The sequence below is a fragment of the Pholis gunnellus genome (assembly GCF_910591455.1).
Source record: "Pholis gunnellus genome assembly, chromosome: 9".
In the NCBI taxonomy this organism is placed as follows: domain Eukaryota; kingdom Metazoa; phylum Chordata; class Actinopteri; order Perciformes; family Pholidae; genus Pholis; species Pholis gunnellus.
This window is the reverse complement of record NC_136535.1, coordinates 13,014,828-13,033,990: the sequence shown is the minus strand read 5'-3', so window position 1 is coordinate 13,033,990 and position 19,163 is coordinate 13,014,828. Positions and strand designations below refer to the sequence as shown.

Genomic DNA, 19,163 nt, shown 5'->3' with positions numbered 1-19,163 from the left:
CAGGTGGAATAACTCACCATCACAGAGGCGGGAAAAGACACAAAGGCAAGGAAGCAAAGCCAGACATGACACAAGGGGAAAGTGAACTTACAAAAACAAAACAGGAAACTAAACAAGAAACCCAAGACCGTGACACTATTATTTTTTTCTCTCACAGTCCTTGCACTCTCACTCGCTGCATCACCCTGTATCAATCACGACCCAAAACGATTTAACTCCCTCTCTTTGTCTTCCTCCCTTTAATACTTTTTTTTATGTTTTTGTTTTTTTGCCTGACAGTTAGTTCTCCCCCTCTCTGTTCCTGTCAGTCGTGTTTTATAAAGCCAGTAGCACAGATAAAGAGAGCGAGGGGGTTGGGGGTGGAGGGTAGGCTGCAGGTGGACAGGTCTCACAAACAGCATCTGTATGAGATTTACTGCCTGCAGATACAGATGGTGGAGAGACTGCGAGGAAGAAAAAAGGGGGGAGAGGGAGTTGGAACGGTGCAGGTGAATTGCACTTGGGTCTTGGGTAGCATTTTCACGGTCTGATTGTCAGCATTTGTTAACACACCCACATGCACGCGGACGCGCGCACGCACTCCCATGCAGTGTGAAATTGTGGGAACGTGGCTGTTGACAGTGGAAGAGTTTGTCTGAGTTAAGTTGCCCCCCCTGCGTTTCTCCCCTGCCTCTTTTGCATACGATCCTAGCGCGAGCTGTGAAAGGTGAACTTGCAGCCTGCTGTGGATAAATTATGTGTGACATGTTTGGCTGTGCTGCCTTAAATGGAGACCGGTGTATCTAAATACAGTAGGGCTCTGCCAAGAGGAAAGGAGAGGGACAGAGGGAGAATGAGCGAGGAGGACGTGAAGGACAGGGAGGAAAGGAGGAAGAAGGGGAGGAAGGAGAAGAGGCGAGGGAGGTAGAAAGCGAAGGAAGGAAAAAAAGAAAAAAGGGAGAGAGGAGGGGGCAGTGACAGAGGGCGTGAAAGGGAGGAGAGCCGCGAAGCAAGCATGAGGTTTCCACTTTTCACTCTCCCCTCAGCAGCAGTCAGATGAGTCCTTGCAGAGATACAGTAAGTCTTTGCTGTTTACTCTGTGCATGTGTGTTACTTTTGTGTTTGTTTAGACACAAGACTGAGCTGTCCCCTCTTACAATTCCTGCTCTGTTTTGCCCATTTTATGTCATTGCATTCTTTAATTCACCATCTGGATGGTTGACTGTGATGTGTTTGAGTGAGTGAGTGAGTGAGTTATATGCTCTGTTTGAGCGTGTGTGTACATATGCAGATGGTAACCGTGGTCTACTGCTAATGTGGGGTAGTTTGAGGCGGGACAGTTTTAATGTGGAAAAGAGCTGAGCAGACAAAAGAATGGGTAACGTTGGTGTTTAATGTTTCCGCAGAGTAGTTGGTTAGCACACACTTAGGCACAGAGACACAGACACGGACACATACCTTTTTCTGGCAGACTACTCTCTCTCCCTCACCCCGGACTACACCGAAATCCATGTAGTGTGACTCGTACTGTTAACACTAAAGACATGCACTCACGTTTATGGATGAATGAATCAAAACAGACACCAACTCTCTCAGACACACACATACATGAACAGCCCTGCACTCCTCCTGTGTAATGACTGCACTACATGGTGTTTACACTACAGCTGCCCTCGGGAAATTATGAAACTCCCGCTTGACCCAGGCCATCCGTACCAGTCTGACACACAAACACGTTAACAGACGGGCTACATGTGCACACACAAAATCATCATTGAAATTTGCATATTGTAGAAAGGCCCCCCCCCCCCCCCAAAAAAAAAGTAATTTGGTTAAAATGGCTTATTATTCTTTATTAAAGTTTATCCTTTACTTTCTTCATGGTTACACAAACTTTATTAAACAAGTAGTGTTTAATAATGCTGTTGTATTTCAATGTTTCCCCAACAAGTTCTGAATGTGAGCAATATTGGCAGTATGGAGAGCTGTTAAATTATAGATGTATAGAGATATGCTTATGTGCCGCTTTTACAGAGAGAATAATAAAAGAAACGCTAGCTCTGTCTTTTGAAACTGTAGTATTTTGTTTGTATGTGTTGCCATCAAAGCTTACTTTGCTTAATTACTGAAGTAAGTTAAAAGTGTATGAAATGTATCAGCTTTTGGGGGTCAATTCATTTTCACAACATGCACGACTCATTTGCCATTTTTCCTTACATTTTGAACACCTGCAATGTGCTGTAGTGTGAGCAACTGTGATCAGAGCTCATGATGCCAATATTCCATTTACCGCCTATGCAGGAAGTTGTGGTAAAAGGTGACACTTGTCACTGATGACATGTTTGAGAGAGTGCTGCCTGTAGTTCTTCACCTAATGAGCTTAATGTAGCTTCAGCTTCTTTGACCATTTCTCATTTCTCTACTGACAAAAAAAAATGAATTTTATTTTGTATTCTATTCATCAATATGGGCTTTTTGTTATTACATGAATGTGCACAGTTGCTAACCTTGATGACTAAGGCTACACTTTCTCTAGCGACATACTTCACAATAACAGCCCAGCAGTAGTTTTGCTGGTGAAAGACATTTTCTCCAATAGCATGGCAAATCAGAGCGAGCAGTGAAATTAAAGTGACTTATTTTTGGAACAGATGACGTCACGTTACCTGAATGTTGATGGAAATTTGCGGGTGGCCCAATGACTAATATGTATGGCGGATGAAACACTAATTATTTTATATGTAATAAAATAAATAACCTTAATTTGAACTTTTCTTATTTACCATACTGATGCTGCAATATGCACTGCGTCTATCTATATATTCCCTGTTGTTTTGAGTACACACCCTCTTCTCACAAACCGATCTGAACACCTTTGTCTCTCTTTCACAGTTTCACTTCCTCACCCCTCTCTGTCTCATTCTCTGTCTCATTCTCTGTCTTAATGCTTTTATTTTATAGCTCACTTTGTATTTCTCTGTCGGTGTCAGACTCTCGTGGGTTTGAAAAAGGCTTCTCTGCAGATCAGAGCAGGCAGATCTACAAGGTCATTAGAGTATAGAACAGCGAGAGCGCGGAGGCACGCCGATACATAGGCTACTGAATTTCACAGCATACGACTCTTGACTAAACCACTGCATGCGAGAGAAGAAAGAGACACTAAGGGAGACAGAGCAATGGGGAGAGAGGAGGCATGGTTACCTGCGTCTGACTGTGTTGATTCCTGAAAAACGGGCGTTTCTATATATTTGTCCTCGTTTCTTTTTTCTCCCCCACCTTCTCGTTTCATCACCCAACTAATCTGTCCTTCAGAAGTGATGTCATCTCCCTGCTCTCCTCAGCAGGCACACGGCAATCTGTGGAATGCAGATGAGTCGTGTGTTTGCGTGTGTGTGTGTGTGTGCATAATGACAAGAGCATCCAAATACCCTGATTTACATTATTCAATTATCGAGAAAAAAGAAAATGGGGCGGATGCTCTGATCAAGGTGACAGCAGGGGAACCTGAGAGGAGATGACTTTGAGTCTCAAGCCTCAGCGAGTCAGCACAGAGCGTATAACTGGCAGATAGACAGTCGGTCACTCAGACTAATAGTTGGGGGAGTCTGTTTGGCAAGTGGCAGAATCACAGTGAGTCAGTCAGTAACGTATGATTGCTGCTTTCTCTGCCGTCTGCAGAACTGTCACTGGACTAATGCACACTAGTGGAAGATGTAATCTATAGTAAATACAGTTGGCTCCACGGTGGAGCCCTCTGTGATTTCCGCAGATTAAGGTGTCAAACTGAATCACCGGTCATAGACAGCTGAACAGTACAGATTATCCCCGTTTGGCCAAATGCTGCTCTGATGACAAGTCAGGGGTTCTGCACTTCATATGTGTGTGTGTGTGTGTGTGTGGCTGCGATGTCGAAAACTGATTGTAAATATTTTCTTTCAGGGAGCATCCACTCTTTTGGTGTTTCCTGATTTGATCAAAAACTGCCAGACTGCAGAATGTGAATAATTCACACAAGGCCAAACCATTAGCATCAATCATCTCCATCAATTGAGCTTCATAATCTTTACAACAATTCTGCTATTAAGCTTTTCAGCCATTCAGCTTCCAATCAGTGACCTGCTGTTACTGAACCGTCTCCTCTCAAGGATTTTCCATTGTCATAAATTATTCTTATCTTGCTGTACTTATTGTATCTCTGTGTCTGAATCCTCTCTCTCTCTCTCTCTCTCTCTCTCTCTCTCTCGGCTCCCATCTCATTACATGCTGAATACCTCCACCCTGTCTTTTCTCAGACCACGTCACCTGTTCTTCCCCTCTGTCAACCCGTTTGTCCGTCTGTCTTTCTCCTTTTTGTTTTTTGCATTTTCTTATTCGCCTGTCTGCCTGCATGTCTCAGTGTCTGCCTAGTTTGGCATGTGTCTGAGTGTCAGAGCAAGAGAGACCAAATGAGAGTAAAAAAAGGAAAGACTGTGCATACCTGTGCGTTTTTGCCTTTTTTCATGTCTCATAAAGGCCCCCTTGCTAGAAATTCCACATGCTGTGGTGGTAAATTTACACAAGGGAGCTTTTCCAAAGTGGCCTGTCTACTCCTTTCACTGGCATCTGTCTGCCTCCCTTCCACCTATTACATCTATATCCCTTGGACGTCTCCTTTCTATCACTCGTTGTCAGTCTTCGTGACTCTTTCTTGATCTGCACTCCCATCCACCTACCCACCCACACACACACACACCCACACCCACACACATATATATCATACACACACTTGCTCCATTGTTATTCCTGAGAGGAGTAGACTGGTCTGGCAGTGGGTTGGTTTATGTCCATAAACTCAGTGACACCCCGCCACTGCATTACATCACACTGGCGCTACCACAGCCAGGTAGCACCCACTGCAGTGAAGATAAGAGGATAAGCTGTACATACGAACCAAATGTATGCATACATGCACAATCCATGTGTTTGCCCTCCCTTCCTACCACACACAAACAAATAGGCAGCCCTATATCTAACATATATTATCTCACATCCCTATTCACGTGGGTGTCTACTCAAAATGCCTCCCACTCCGTCTCCATGTGCACGTCAGGGTGTTTAAACACTTTCACTGATATCACAGTGCAGACGACAGCTTGCACACGTGCCACTTGACTGCCCTCGTCGTCTCCCCTCCCCTCTTTTTGTCTTACAGCTGAAGGAGGGAGTCATAGATCGTGCGTTTATGTGTGTGTGTGTGTGTGTGGGAGAGATAGAGAGCGCGCACAAGGGAGATAGTTGTGCGTATGCATACATATTACTCATATGGCTGTGTCCTGAATATCAATTCACTGACTGACCTTCCATCCATTTCTGTAGTTGTGCATCCTCCGTGGATGATGCAGATCTGCTGTCTCATGGTTTGTGGTCAATACCAATGTGTGTGTATGTGTGTGCGCGCGCGCGTGTGTGTGTCACAAGCTAGGGAATGGAATTAAGTCTAAGATTACCCTGATGGTACAATCTGTGGAAACAGCATGGTAATGGGGTATCGTTTCAGAATGACCGGCACTCTGAGACTGAGATCGGAGACTGTCGGATCGGATCTCAAGCTTGCACGGGTGGGATTGGGCATTTGTCAGATAAGGGTCACGTGTGAGCATTATGAATACCCTTGTCCCCCCTCGGCAAGGTATTTGAGCTCATTAATGAGATGGCCATCACTTCCTGCTTCACAGGCGGTTGAAGCAGGAAGTAAAAAAAAAAAAAAGATACACAATAGATTTAGGGAGACCAAACACAATATCATTGGCAAAAGTAAAAGTGGATATGTATCCAGCATTAGTCACTGTCATGTCCGTCATGCGTTTTACAAATGAGCCATTTCATTATCATTAACGGGGGTATATATATATAAATCTTAAATATTACTTGTATTTAAAGAAACAAGCAGGACATTGCAATAGCTGGAACCAAGAACATGCGTGCATCCATCAATTCATTCATTCACACACACACACACGATTTTTGTGGACCAATGAACTGATGGACCAACAGAACCAAATACAGAGTTGCTGGTCGCAGCTAAAAATACGACACTCCTCTTGGGCATCCTAAGTTATTATAAATTTCCAGATGCAATGACGACTCCCGTAAGAGTCTACAACAAACGATTCATGAGTTGTATTACAGGGTGTGGCTTAAGTATAGGGGACAGCGCTAGCCCACACCCATGAAAGAGGAAATCTCTGCTGAGATCATTGATGAGTCCCACAAGAGTCTACGACAAACGGTTTATGAGTTTGGCCATAGTTATGGCTTACTGAATCCATGTAGAAGTTATGCGTCTTTTAGTTATAGGCCACCCTAACTGCTACACCCCCTTTTTGCAGATTGAAATGAACACAGATACTGACCTTCAGTCCCACACAGTTGATGTCCATGCCAAATTTCACCGTCCCAGGGCAAAAATTGTGGCCGCCAAAGGATGGGGAATTATTTGTTGACCGACTGACTGACAGAGTAAGCTGTGGAGCTGCTGTCCACAGATATAAACCCTGAGGTCTCTCCCTGCTACGATGCTTGTTAGCCTTATACACCACAAGGTAGCACAATAGCTGCAACTGTGTGGCTTTTTTTAGCGTGTTAACTCAACATTTATGTTGCAGTTTTGTCTGTACGTCTGTTTGTGTTAAATGAATACATGTAATATTGGATGTTCTGCTCCAATTCATTTCTACCAAACAATGACGACTCTTGAAAGGGTCCGTCAGAGAACATCATTGGCTTGGCTAAACAGATGCTGTTACCATACATACAGTTACAACACAGCAAACAGCACAGCACTAAATGACTAGTGATCACAGTCAGCTGCTTTGTATTCATGTTGGCAAATTGTGTTATCGGGGTTAACTTTGCCAGTTTAAGATTTCAAACTTTTGTCAGACAACCTCTGAGGCTCCAGCTCACATTCTGGCTCCCGTCAACGCTGGCATGAAAATGAAGCAATCAAGTACACAGGAAACTCACATCAAATAATCATAATAATAAAATAATAGTAAATCGATATAAGTCCTGCCCCCTCTGCTAACTAGCCACCGCCCCTAGCTTCTACAACACAGTGTCTATACATATTATAAGCTACAGAATAACATGGGACTTCAGCTGTCTAGAGTCTTCAGGTTCAGATCAAGCTGTGGTGAACTGAGAGTGGTGATTTCTGTCCGATATGATCTTGCCTACTGTGACATCACTGTGCATGACTCTGGTATTTTTCGTTTTAGTTTGGTCATCTCTACCGTGATCCTTTCATTCCTACCAACATGAACAATATCAGACTGAAAGCAATTTGAAAGTTTCAGTCACACCTACATCAGTACGTATCTTGTTTTATGATTGTCGGCATGCTGGTCCCCTAGTTTGTCCCTGCAGTCACGCCACTACTGAAATGCAAGATTCCACATATTAGTGCAACAAGTCGAGCAGCTAGAATTAATTTGGGAGCATATAATGTGATGTGGTCATGGTACAAGACTGCATTTAAACAGTATTTCACTTGTACATTTGCTCTTATGTTTGGTTTAGTCCACACAAGGTGTGGTGATAGGTGTCATCAGGTAATATTTTTATTTTTATATAGTTTTCGTTACAATTGATGAAAATGAGATTGGAAAATATGGGTCAAGGAGAATATCTAGGTTCTGCTGACTGAACATGATGAGAGATATTAATGTTACAATAGGATAGGGTGCAGTTTTCACTGTCGTCGAGAAGGTTGCTTTTCTTTCCAATGCTGTCAAGCCTCATCAGTGTGCAGACCTTCATTTGACTGTTGTACCAGACAGAACATCTTACATTTTCTGACACAAACCAAAAAAATTGTTATATCATGGTGAGAAAAAAAAAAGTTACATATTTGGTTGTAACAATAGAAGATGACTTTGCCAAATCTTTCATATTGTTTGAAGGATACTCTTTGTATACAGGTGAATCATTTGGTGAAGCGTTGGCTCTTGCTATTGCACCATCAGGACTAACTGCTCGAGCCTCATTAACGGACGGCGTAGGTGTCTGGTGGGCGATACCGTTCAGTTGTCATAGAGCTCATTTGAAAAGTTGGTGTCTTTCACATGATTTCTACAATACTGCTTTGATATCAGGCTGGACCTGACTCCATGCCTTACGCATGGTTTCCCTAGTTGCCGTGGCAATGAGGACCTTGAAGCACATTTCCGTGGTACTGCAGCATGAGGTGTTGTGTGAACAAGGAACGAGACGGAGAGATAGAGGGGGCCGTGACAGTGGGCGAGACTAATAAGGACAGCTACTATTAAAAGATGAGCCACGTTCACAAAGTTGTTGGTGTCACATGATACTCGGAGTGCAACTCAGCAGAAGGCGAGCAGATTTCAAAGAAGCGGAGAGATTTGGGGAGAGAAAAAGTGGAAAAACACTGAAGCATATGCGTGAAGAGGAATAGAAAAGGAGAACAGGTGGGGATCAGAGAAAGATAAATGAAGAAGGATGAGAAATGTCAAGATGGTATCACACTTGAGAGCCAGCGGTGCTTTGAAATGGAACAAAATTCTGCTATTTCTCCACCCTACTTTTCTTACTACACCTGCCAGTACTCACCTTGTTTTTTCTCCCCTCACTACCAGACACCAACCACTGTCCCTCACCCACTTGTACTAATTGCCCCTGTTTGCCTTCCATCACTCTTCATCTAGCCTCTATCTTTCCCCTGCCACCACCTCTGGTCTCCTTTACTCTATTTGTCTCTCACAGACTCTCCCCCTCTCCTCTTCCTGACGCTCCTATCAGGAGAAAGGGCAGCTCAGGTCATATATAGAGGATGTCCTGGTCAGTCTGTGATGCGGTGTAATACGAAGCGTCCAGCATCTGCTTTTTAATGCTGCAGTCAGCGCCCTTTAACCTCTGGCATTACTGAATTCCCCCTCCCTACCTCCATCTTTCCTTCTCCTTTTCTCTCTTTTCAGAGGGTGCAAAAGTGACATCACTGATCAGCCATATTTCCCAACATCTTATGCAGAAGGCATAAAAATCTGATTTTGAGCCCTGAGACTGATTTGTTACACTTAAGGAATGTCTGAACCGTCAACTTGACGCCTAAACAAACAAGACCTTTTGGTTGCTAGACAGCAAGTCCAAGGGAACTGTTACAGATCAGAGTTTACTCTGTGAATGTCTTGGGGAATTTGTTTTGAAGGAAATTGTTTCCTCTTATTGTCCCGCAAGTTTTGACTATAGCTCTCTTTGTTTCCCTGTCTATTGTGTTTAAAAGGTCAGCCGTAAGAAATCAAATATGGAGGAACCTGCTTTCTTTTCTTCATCTTCCATAATTTTTTTTTTGCTTTTCTGGAAGTCATTCAGGGTGAATAAATGGCTCCCATCTCTGGCCCCTGTTGACTCTACTTTTCCTCATATTTCTTTCTCTCTCCCTCTGTATTGCTCTCAGATGCAGGGCTCAATGTGGCTTGTGTTACCAGTGTGAGGGGCCCTGCCATAAAATAAAGTACAGTTCCATGTGTCTTGCACCAAGCACGGCACATTAATATATCAAGATGCGCCGCTCTGTGTAAATTTAATTAACAGTAATGAAAAATATTTGTTGACAAAGTTTCCAACAAAAAACGAACTTGACTAAATTTACATTTTCATCAAAGCACTGAGGCTAAAACTAAATCAAAATAAACACTGGCACAGGTACATGAACCAAACAATGTAGTGCAGGCTTTGCTTTGCATAGTATTTTTGTAGAGAATGATAAACAGAATCCAGCTTTTGCTATGAACACCTCAATTTGGTAAGATTCCCCCATTCATGTAGCCTATTAAAACCCATTTAATGTCTATGTAATCAGTCCTCAACAGTCAGTAATTCAGCAGCAGTGGTGTCACTGGAGGCTTAATGTGTGTGTTTTTCCTGGAGAGTTGTCAAAGCCATGAAATAATCCAGAGTTCGGCCAAACGAGTGGCACCGTTTTAGTAGAAGGATTAGGACAGGATCATGGCTTCCTTTAAAAGAGGAGATGGAGACATGAACCCCGGTGACACTCTTGGCATTGCACTATGCTTTGTACGGACCACATGTCAACAGCTGAAGTGAGTGAGTAAGACAAAATGTTTAGCTCAGTATTCATTCTCTATACTCTCAATGAAGTGTGTGTGTGTGTGTGTGTGTCTTTAGTGTGAGTTGGGGCATTAGGAGGTTGAGGATTGCATACTGTAAGTATGTAGGATTGCATAGCCTTCTCTACCTCCCTCTTCTCTCCAACCTATTACCTTGGCTAGTTGATCTGATGGTGTAATAATATCTCCTGCCTCTGGCTACGGGAAATGGCCACATGCATTATTCACACGTGCTAAGATGCTTATTGATGATTCCTTTATTTATATATTCCCTCAATGCCAGAGTCATTTCTCACATTTTTTTACCCCTCAGTTGTGATCCTCTGTTGTGACGTGAGCCTCGTCTAATGAGCCTCACTCACTCTCGGTTTGCAAATGGGTTGTGCTCGTTTGATGGGAATTTAGTTCAAGCTTTTGGCACAAGATATAACCGCGTGAAACTGGGTCTAATAACACATGTAGGTGTAGCCCCATTCATTAAATCTGCTTCATTTGATGTCAAAGCTCACGGCGGCTCATTTTGTCATTGCTGTTTCCACCGGGGTATCGCTCAAGTGCTGCGTGAAAATCCACAGAAAACATAACTCCTTTGAGAAAACTAGCATGACATTGCCTTGCGACTCTAGGGTACATTTGTCTAATCTAATTTGTGTACATTCTCCAGCTATTTGCCTCCTCCTAATTCATGCAGTCATTGCAAATGGGGCATGTTCTCTTTTATGTCCGTGCATGGAGCACAGTGCTACTGGATGTTTAGTGGGTTTTCTCTCTAAATCCACATTTCCTGTTCGAGCCGTAGCCTCTCTACAACAGAAGAACTACAGTGAGCCATGTTTCTGGTCCAACACTGGTACTTTGGGCGTAAGTGTGTGTGTGTGTGTGTTTTTTCTTTTTTCTCATTGTCTGGCCATCTTTATGACAAAGGTCTCTCTCTGTCTCAAATACACACACATTAAAATAACGGCCCTATTAAGCTGTTCAGTGGTGGTTTTGTGTTGGCTTTGTAACTCACAGTACAGTAAAGGTGATCCCCTTTTAAAAAAGCATTCACGATTGGCCTGCTTTAGAAATATACAATATACGTCATGCAGTGACTTCCAGAATCGAATGTCTATGTTTAATATCAGACAGAGTCAGGGACAAGCATTCAAAATTATTTCTGTAAAACTGAGGTTTATGTTTGACCCTTTCTCGCTCTGCATCCCCAAAATAGTTTTTTTTTTGCCAGAGTTGTGCTTTTTTTAAAAGTCTAAAACAAAGGTGGCGAGAGCAAAGTGACATTTTGTTTACTCACCGGCTGCTGTGACCTAATGAATCTCTTTTATAGTAGACAGTGTTTTCTTTTAATGACTATGACAGAGAAATTGGATTAAATAGAGGATAGGTCAGGTCTGGCTTAATAAAGTCAACCATCTGGCACATTTGATCGGTGGACCTCTAATTGAAATAGAGGCATATCGTTTCCTCAGATGCAAATGAGATCGACGACTGAAACACACTGCTGAAACCCGTCCGGTGTTGTGTAGACTTTAGAAAGTCTTGACTCAAATCAGAATGGCAACGGATATGAAATTCAGAAACACTGGAAAATAATTTTCCTTTACATAAACAATCTTCAGATTATTTGCATTTGTCATGTGTAGGTAATCCTGCCTTTATTTGCATGCAAAAAAATGCCGCCTAACATCTGGGATTCAGCAGTGCAACACAGAGAGTCATAGAGGTCAGAGAGGGAGTAAGAATAGGCAAATGCAGAAGACTAATTCTGCCACTCCATATTTTATGCACTGGTAATGGTAGCCCTCTCTGTATTCTCTGTCCTTACCACATTTTCCCTGCCAGATACAGTGGGCTGCCCTGGCCTCTTTCTTGCCCACATACACACACACACAGACACACTGCCCAAGATATCAGCTTTGGGCTGAAAAAAGTAACTCACCACAGATGTGACCGGTCCAAATAGGAGAAGAGAGCATGAACCATAAGCAATCACTGTTTAACCAAGGCAATATTTCTACTGTATTCGTTTCCTTCATTCCTCGCTTGCTTCTCTATTTTCTCATGCTACTCTTTCCTCAAAACCGTCACTTTTTAATTGTTTTTATTGCAGTAGCCTCACGATTCCAGAACAAATGTTGATCACTATCACTGTTAAATATCACCAATCTGTGTTTCAGGGTTTTTATTTCTGACAAATAGCCCGTAAATCGCTTTTAGGACCAAATGCAACCAAACAGCAACCACTGAATGTAAGCAACTCATTCAACATCATTCATCATTGTTGGTATTCGTCATATACATGTTATATATTTTATGAAAGTGTTAAGACAGCTGGCTGTAGATGTTGGTGCTTTCCATCAGCACATGAACAAACAATATAGACAAATAGCAGGACGTTCTGTTTTTGACTCCGACCAAAATGTTTACTTCTGCTAGGCTTCTGGCAATGGCAGATGTGAACATAATTAGGACATACAGCTGTCAGCTCAGAGTAACATTTTCCTCAACCCGCATGTTTAAGGATAGGGCTACTGTATGAACAACAGGGATACTTGAGAGGCAGGGGGGGTTACTCTAAATAAAGTATTTGTATTGATATCATGCGCACAAACATTTGTCTGGATGGTTGCTTTATACAAACGTCATATCAGTGCAGAGCATATCAGAATACTCACAAAGGCATTTCATCTGAGTGTGGGGGATTTGGGAGTGATGTAACCACATGTGGGATGTAGGGTTAAGGGCACTTACTGTAAGCATAGCAGCTGTAGGAGTTTTGGGGGGCAGTGTGTTCTTTCAACATACGGATGTGAACAGGAAGAGTTTGGATGAGTGAATTTATGGAGCATGCAGGAATGTGTGTGGCGAGAGAGAAAAAACCCCAAAAAAACAGAGATATGTCACATTCTTTTCTTTGTTTCTCGAGTGACCTTATCTAGTCCTCGTCTCTCTCGTCTGGCCTGGCCACCTGCCAGCAGCGATGCTGGAACCATCTAGCCAGTTGCTTAGCCATTTCTCATCCAATCTCACCAGAGATGGGCAGATTGATAACTCATGAATCAATACTTTGATACTCAAACACTTGCTCATTTGTGCCTATGAAAAGGGTAGAGCGTAATCTATCGGGAAAGGATCAATTGCAGTTGTTTTGCAGTCGACATGTATCATAGAGAATGAAATGAATGTGTAAAAGTCTTTTGTAATAATCATTCAAAAGTAATTACTATTGTATTATTACACTTTAAAAATAGTTTTTATCTTTATCAATATTTTTGCATAAAATACTGTGTGTATATTACAATTTCTAGTATCATCCATCCTTCTGGGTCACCTCTTTGGGACACAAACACATATGCATTCACCAAATTCTTCCCACTTTCTTTCATCTTTTTTTTTTTTCTCTGTCACTCTCTTCTTCACTGCCGTCCTTTGAAACAAATTGCCTTTGCCTGAATGTGTGAGCTTTACTGTTAGCTGGAAAATCAAATCAAACGGCCATATCGCTGAGGGCCTGGCGGTCTGCGTGAGGGCTACCGTGAGAGAGGATTTGCAGGAGAATGACTCGGAAACACGTGCGAATGAAGCTGTGTGTATGAATCCAAATGTGAGTGTATTAACGTCAGCGAGTGCGTTTGTGTGTGTGTGTGTGTGTCAGTGCGTTAAGCCCTGCTCCACTGACACTCTTCCCTCCTTCTCCACAGAGAGAAGTGCCTTCTTTCGGTGACCCCTGTGGCTGCGCCTCTGCCTCTGTGCCTGTCCATGTCTACCGGAGTTGCCAGGCACACCAGAAGCCCCAGGACCGCCAAACCAGTCCACTTAGCCAGTCTCCACACCACTGACACCTTCCTGCTTCCCTCCATCTCCTGCTCTGTCCAGCAGGACCTCTCTCCATCCATGCCACTCAGCCCTCCTCTGTGGAAGTCAACCACTCCCCCCTCATCTGCAGACAGAGCCCGATACTGAAGGCAGCTTTTCTCGGCTCCTGTGAGCGGAAGGAGTCTCTGCGCTGTCCTGTCCACCACAGCCTTCTTCCTCGTCCTCGTCCTTCGGTTCATCTTTCTCCTGCTTCCTCCTCTCCTGCAGACCTGCATCTTTTTATCATGGGCCAGCTCAATCGATAATGTGTTTTCCCATTCATCTCATCTGACAGTTCAGCCGAGGAGCGAGGCGATAGCCAGAACTGGTGTGTGTGTGTGTGTGAGTGTGTGTGTTTGAGGGAACAAGAGAGAGATTACAAAGCAAGCCCCTGTGGCCGTCACCAGCCAGGCTCTTGGTGACAGGCGGTGAAGGATTCCTGTTATAGCCACAAACAGACTCTTAGGATGGGCCGCAGGTGGTAGGCGAGTCCCAGGCCTCACAGGCTTCACCTCAGAATCAAATCCTGGGGACGCGTCAGAAACCTCTTAAAACTAGCTTTTTCCCATGTCCATTACCTATTCTTTCTCATCATTTGCCCCAGTGTCATTAGAGACATACAGTGGAGACACACATCATTGCATTTGCTGGATATATATTCCTCTTAATCGCCCCCTCCTGCCTGGTTCAAAATGGCGGTGAACATGACGCAGATCCGGGACACAAAGTGGCTGACGTTGGAGGTTTGTCGGGAATTCCAGAGAGGAACGTGTTCACGGCCGGACAGCGAGTGCAAGTTCGCCCACCCTGCCAAGAGCTGTCAAGTGGAAAACGGCAGAGTCATTGCTTGCTTTGACTCACTCAAGGTGAGTACGACGAACACCTGTGATATTCATTCATCACTGCCCTGGCTTCTCTACTTTGTTCTTTTTTTTTGTGTGTTGATGGGCATCATCTTCAGGCTGTTTTAAGTTCTATTTCGGGGTTTTTGGGGTATGCCAGATCTTGTTAGACCATAAGAGAAGGTGTGGTTGGGGATTCAGGGCTTGATGCAGGGGTGTCTTTATTTTCGACACAAGGCCATGGCAGTGGGGTAGATACATATGTGTATAAATAGTTTTTTAGCATGTGTGTGTGTGTGTCTTGGTAAGCTGAGATGAGGCAGTAATGGCATTAACATCTGTGAATCAGACTCAGAGTTTCCTTCACTGGCACATAACATGAGCGCAGGACTGTCAGTTGGCAAATTGCTAAAGTCTGTGTGTGATCGTCACATCAACAGGCTAAATAGGAAATGTAGAAGTAGGGCAGCACACTGTGTATTTCATGTTGTATATATATACGAGTCTGCGAGTATTTGTCTGTGTTATTTTGAGGTCATGCAGCACAGTGGGGTGTTCTCAGAACGCTCTGTAATTTACTGTCTATTTTAGCCCTGGCACTGGGACAACACACTCCCACTCTGCAGACCTGCAGACCCCCCTCTCTCTCTCTATCGCAGAGGGTGGGGGGGGTCAAATCAAACAGTGGAGAAGATGGGTCGGTGCATATTCATTGTGGCAATAAATGTTTTTCTGATGCTCAAAGGCACAGCTGATTAGAATGTCTGTAGTGTCAGTAGACTGCAACGAAATGGCTCGAGTTTCAATAATGCGTGAGTTTGATTTATGATTTTTTTGTCACGTTATGTGTCAACCAACCCTGTCTCTTACAAATGTAGTTTAAATGCTACTGTACAAAAACGCCAGTGATTATAATGTTGTCGAAAATGATGTTTCTTTCAAAATGAATTGAGCAAAGTGGATGATGAGACTTCGACACCAGAGACTGGTTTGAGTCCTGAGTCACATGAGTGGTTTGTTTTAAGCAACAGCATCACTAAGTCAGGGAGGTTTGTGGTTTTAGTTACATTTTGAACAAAACTAAGCCACTCCAGCAGTTTGTGAAGCTGTTATTTATGCCAGGTATCGTGTTTAGCACTGTCATCTTAATATTGTGCCTGCCTAAAATTTGGAAACTAAAAACAAAGCTTATAAGAATTACGATACTTTTGCAGGTATTCAAATTAACCAAAGAATTGGACAAACTAAAATGTTGACCTGATAATGATGCCGAATGAAGGGTCAAGGAATACCTAAAGTTGTCACAATTCATCCCTCATGGGAGTCAATACAATAGTTTTTAAGCCATTTCATTCAAAACCACGAATGTTGATATCTTGGTGGTGCTAGAGGAAAAGTCAGGGGATTATTAAATCAGTAGGATTCATCCTCTGGAGACCATGTATGCACAACGTTTGATGGCAGTACATTCAATAGTTGAGATACTTCTGACCTGACAAAATTGGTGAAATGACCGACCAATGCACCAACCAACATTGCCATCCCTTGAACCATGAAGCTATTGAGGCGAAAGAGTAATTATCTTGTCCAATGCTGATCCAATGTTGATAAAAAACCCTCACAGTGTTGATTTAAAGGCAAAGTAACGTGTCAACTCACTTCAACCCAAACTCAGAAGAAGAAAAAATGATCTCACATCCCTCGGTCATAAACAAAGGCTACACTGTTCACAGTTATGGACGCCCAAACATTGTGAATATACATCAGGTCCCACTTTTTATTTACCACAACAGTAGGAGAGTGTGTTAAGAGTCAGCTGTGGCTGCATATGTCATGACTGAGAGCCAAACATAAACACTGGTCTTTAGTAAGATAGTATATTATATATATATGAAGATAAGTACATGTAGCCTCATTATTCCAGATGCTAATAAATGTGTCAGATACAGCGGTATCACTTGAGTCAATCCGGGTATTTTAGCTCAATTTAGAACAATGATTCTGGACCCTAGAGTTGTGTCTACAGCGTTGTGCACATGTCCTGTAATTTATCTCCTATCTGATTGGCAAGCAGGGTGTTATTCGGTGAAACTGGAGACTCAGAGCTGGAAGTCAGTCAAGCCAGTCCAGGGGATTTCCTGTTAAGTCAGCCACTGTGTTATTGCAGTTCTGGGCTGCTTGGTTGGCGCTCCGATGGCTTGGGTGGGTTTGGTTGGTACAGGTGAGACAGGAGTGGAAAAAGGGGGGCTGCATCGGCATTGCATGGATCATGAAAACAGACGTGCAGGCTGAGCCGGAGAGGGTGAGAGCGGGCGCAGCAGGGAATGTGCGAGGAGGCATAGCACTACGCTCAGCGCCCTTCCCTGCTCTCAGTGCCAGGGCATTCCACAGTCTACCTCCCCTCCCTGCCTCCGTGACAGAATGATAGATCTGCTCTATCTGCAGATGAATTTATAATACATAGCTAGGCATGGAGAGAGGGGCAAGGGGAAAGGGAAGGACAGACAGGAGGATGTGGAGAGAATAAAGGGAGTAAAGGGATGGATGATTGTACGCGTGGCTTCGCACTCCTGGACAATTTGGCATACAACCCGCCCTTCATTCCTCTCGAAATGCAGCTGGATAACCGCCATTCTTTCTCAGGTTTAATAAATGCACTTTGTTATGTATCATTTTATTATTAAACCACAGTTGCTTGCCAGTTGTTTTGTATGTAGATGTCTTTATACACTTCATTCAGTCATGCAGTCATGTCAGCTGTGTATTTAATGGAAAGTTCCATATCATGGATGGTGTTCACAGAGGACGGAGTGATAGAGGTGAACAGGAAATAAGTCGGAGGCAGAGACTCTGTAGGGTTGGCTGATATCACAGAGAGACTGAGTGTGTAACCTAAACATAACAAAGAAAAGTAACCTGACAGAGACGGGAGGACACTTTCTGTGTTCATGGCACAACTTCAAAATGATTTCACATAAGTGCATATTTATTCGTTTAGTATTGGAAGCATTGGGGTTATTCAGGTTGATGGAAGTAAATGGGTTTAATTTGCATTATGACAGCTGTATTATAACAACCACTTCATCCGTCTTATAGCATAAAAAACTGTATGTGTTGATCAACCTGGGCACAGGCCGAGTAACTCGAGACTGTCCTCACCAGAAAAACGGCAGGATTGATTGTTTGTTCCAATGCTTAAAACTACCTACTTATGTTTTACTGACAGCAGACTACAGGTGTGTTTACACAAAACTTAAAAGCAGTTTTTCCACAATTTTTTATTTGCCGAATCAGCAAACACTCATATGTTGAAACAGTTTTTTTGGAAAGCACGGACAAACAACCAATTCTGGACTTGTCGGACGACTGTCTGTGGTTATAGAAACATTTTGAAAAGAAGTATTAGCTTTCCCTTTTGGCTCCTGCTGAATTCAGCAGTGTGTTTCTATTAGCAGCTGGAGACAAAGCTATTTTCATTGTAAGTGAATGAAACGCAAATCTGGGGGTATTTAGGCTGACGGAATACAATAAACTCACCATTAAGCTGTGATGGGAAACAGGTGAGTGTGCGCCAAAGAGAAGCTCCCCTACAGCACGATGGACTGGCCACTGATGGCCATGCTGAAATTGTCTCAGTGGGTTGAATTTGCACTTAATTTCCTGCCATTAAGATTTTGAACCTTTTTATTGCAGCACATTCTCACTCCAATGCGTCAAATACTGCAGTTGCTAGGTGCTCCTGAGACAATGATGCTCAACGTACCCCCGTTTTGGACGTGTCAGGGTCGACGTGTCAACATAATGCTTGTTACATGCATAGTGTCTTTTTAAATAAACTGCTGTCTGCACAGGAAGGTTTAGGCAACAAAACCACTTGTTCGGTTTAGTAAAATAGTGAGCTTGACATTGAATGACTTACAACTCATATGACTAGCGAGTGACTTACGAGTCGTGACTAACGACAAAATGTCGATGTTTACTTTAAGTTTCACACAGGACACAAATAGCGATGTACTGGAACGAAAGTCCTGTGTTCGTTTGACCCGTCCTGTGTGGACTATCTCGCACTTTACACTACGTCAAAAGCTCTGAGCGTGTAACAAAGACGCAGGTGTGCTGCGCTCAAGGTGCCTCCGTGCATTGGTGTCAGGCGCTGAAGAGCACTGACCAAGCTGCGGTATTTGATGCATTGGTAGTGAGAACGGGTTGTCTATTGACATTTGAATATTCTTCTCTGCTGGAAAATCTTGTCATGATAGGAATCCACTGTAACGGTCAGAAGCCACTGTTCTCCATGAAAAGAAACACAAGAGTAAAGATGGTAGGTAAAGTATTGGGTGTGTGAAAAACCCTAGAACCC

General features: G+C 43.3%; 2 protein-coding genes across 4 annotated transcripts in view; one reads left to right on the top strand and one right to left on the bottom strand.

Annotated features, from left to right (window-relative positions):
• Positions 1–14,161, bottom strand: part of LOC306701195 (succinate receptor 1-like) — a gene marked incomplete at its 5' end in the record, with an annotated part of 40,892 nt that extends 26,731 nt beyond the window's left edge. The window contains one exon of the mRNA XM_079166450.1: positions 13,874–14,161. Coding sequence (XP_079022576.1) covers positions 13,874–14,161 — 288 coding nt within the window. The remainder of the gene's footprint in view (positions 1–13,873) is intronic.
• Positions 983–19,163, top strand: part of LOC306701559 (muscleblind-like protein 1) — a 52,915-nt gene continuing 34,734 nt past the window's right edge. For 2 of the 3 annotated variants that reach the window (XM_079166902.1, XM_079166899.1), the window contains exons 1-2: positions 983–1,056; positions 13,808–14,827. In XM_079166902.1, coding sequence (XP_079023028.1) covers positions 14,654–14,827 — 174 coding nt within the window. In that variant the 5' untranslated portion in view covers positions 983–1,056; positions 13,808–14,653. Of the gene's footprint in view, positions 1,057–13,807; positions 14,828–17,426; positions 17,447–19,163 lie in introns of those variants that run through there. The other variant, XM_079166901.1, reaches the window with a different exon arrangement.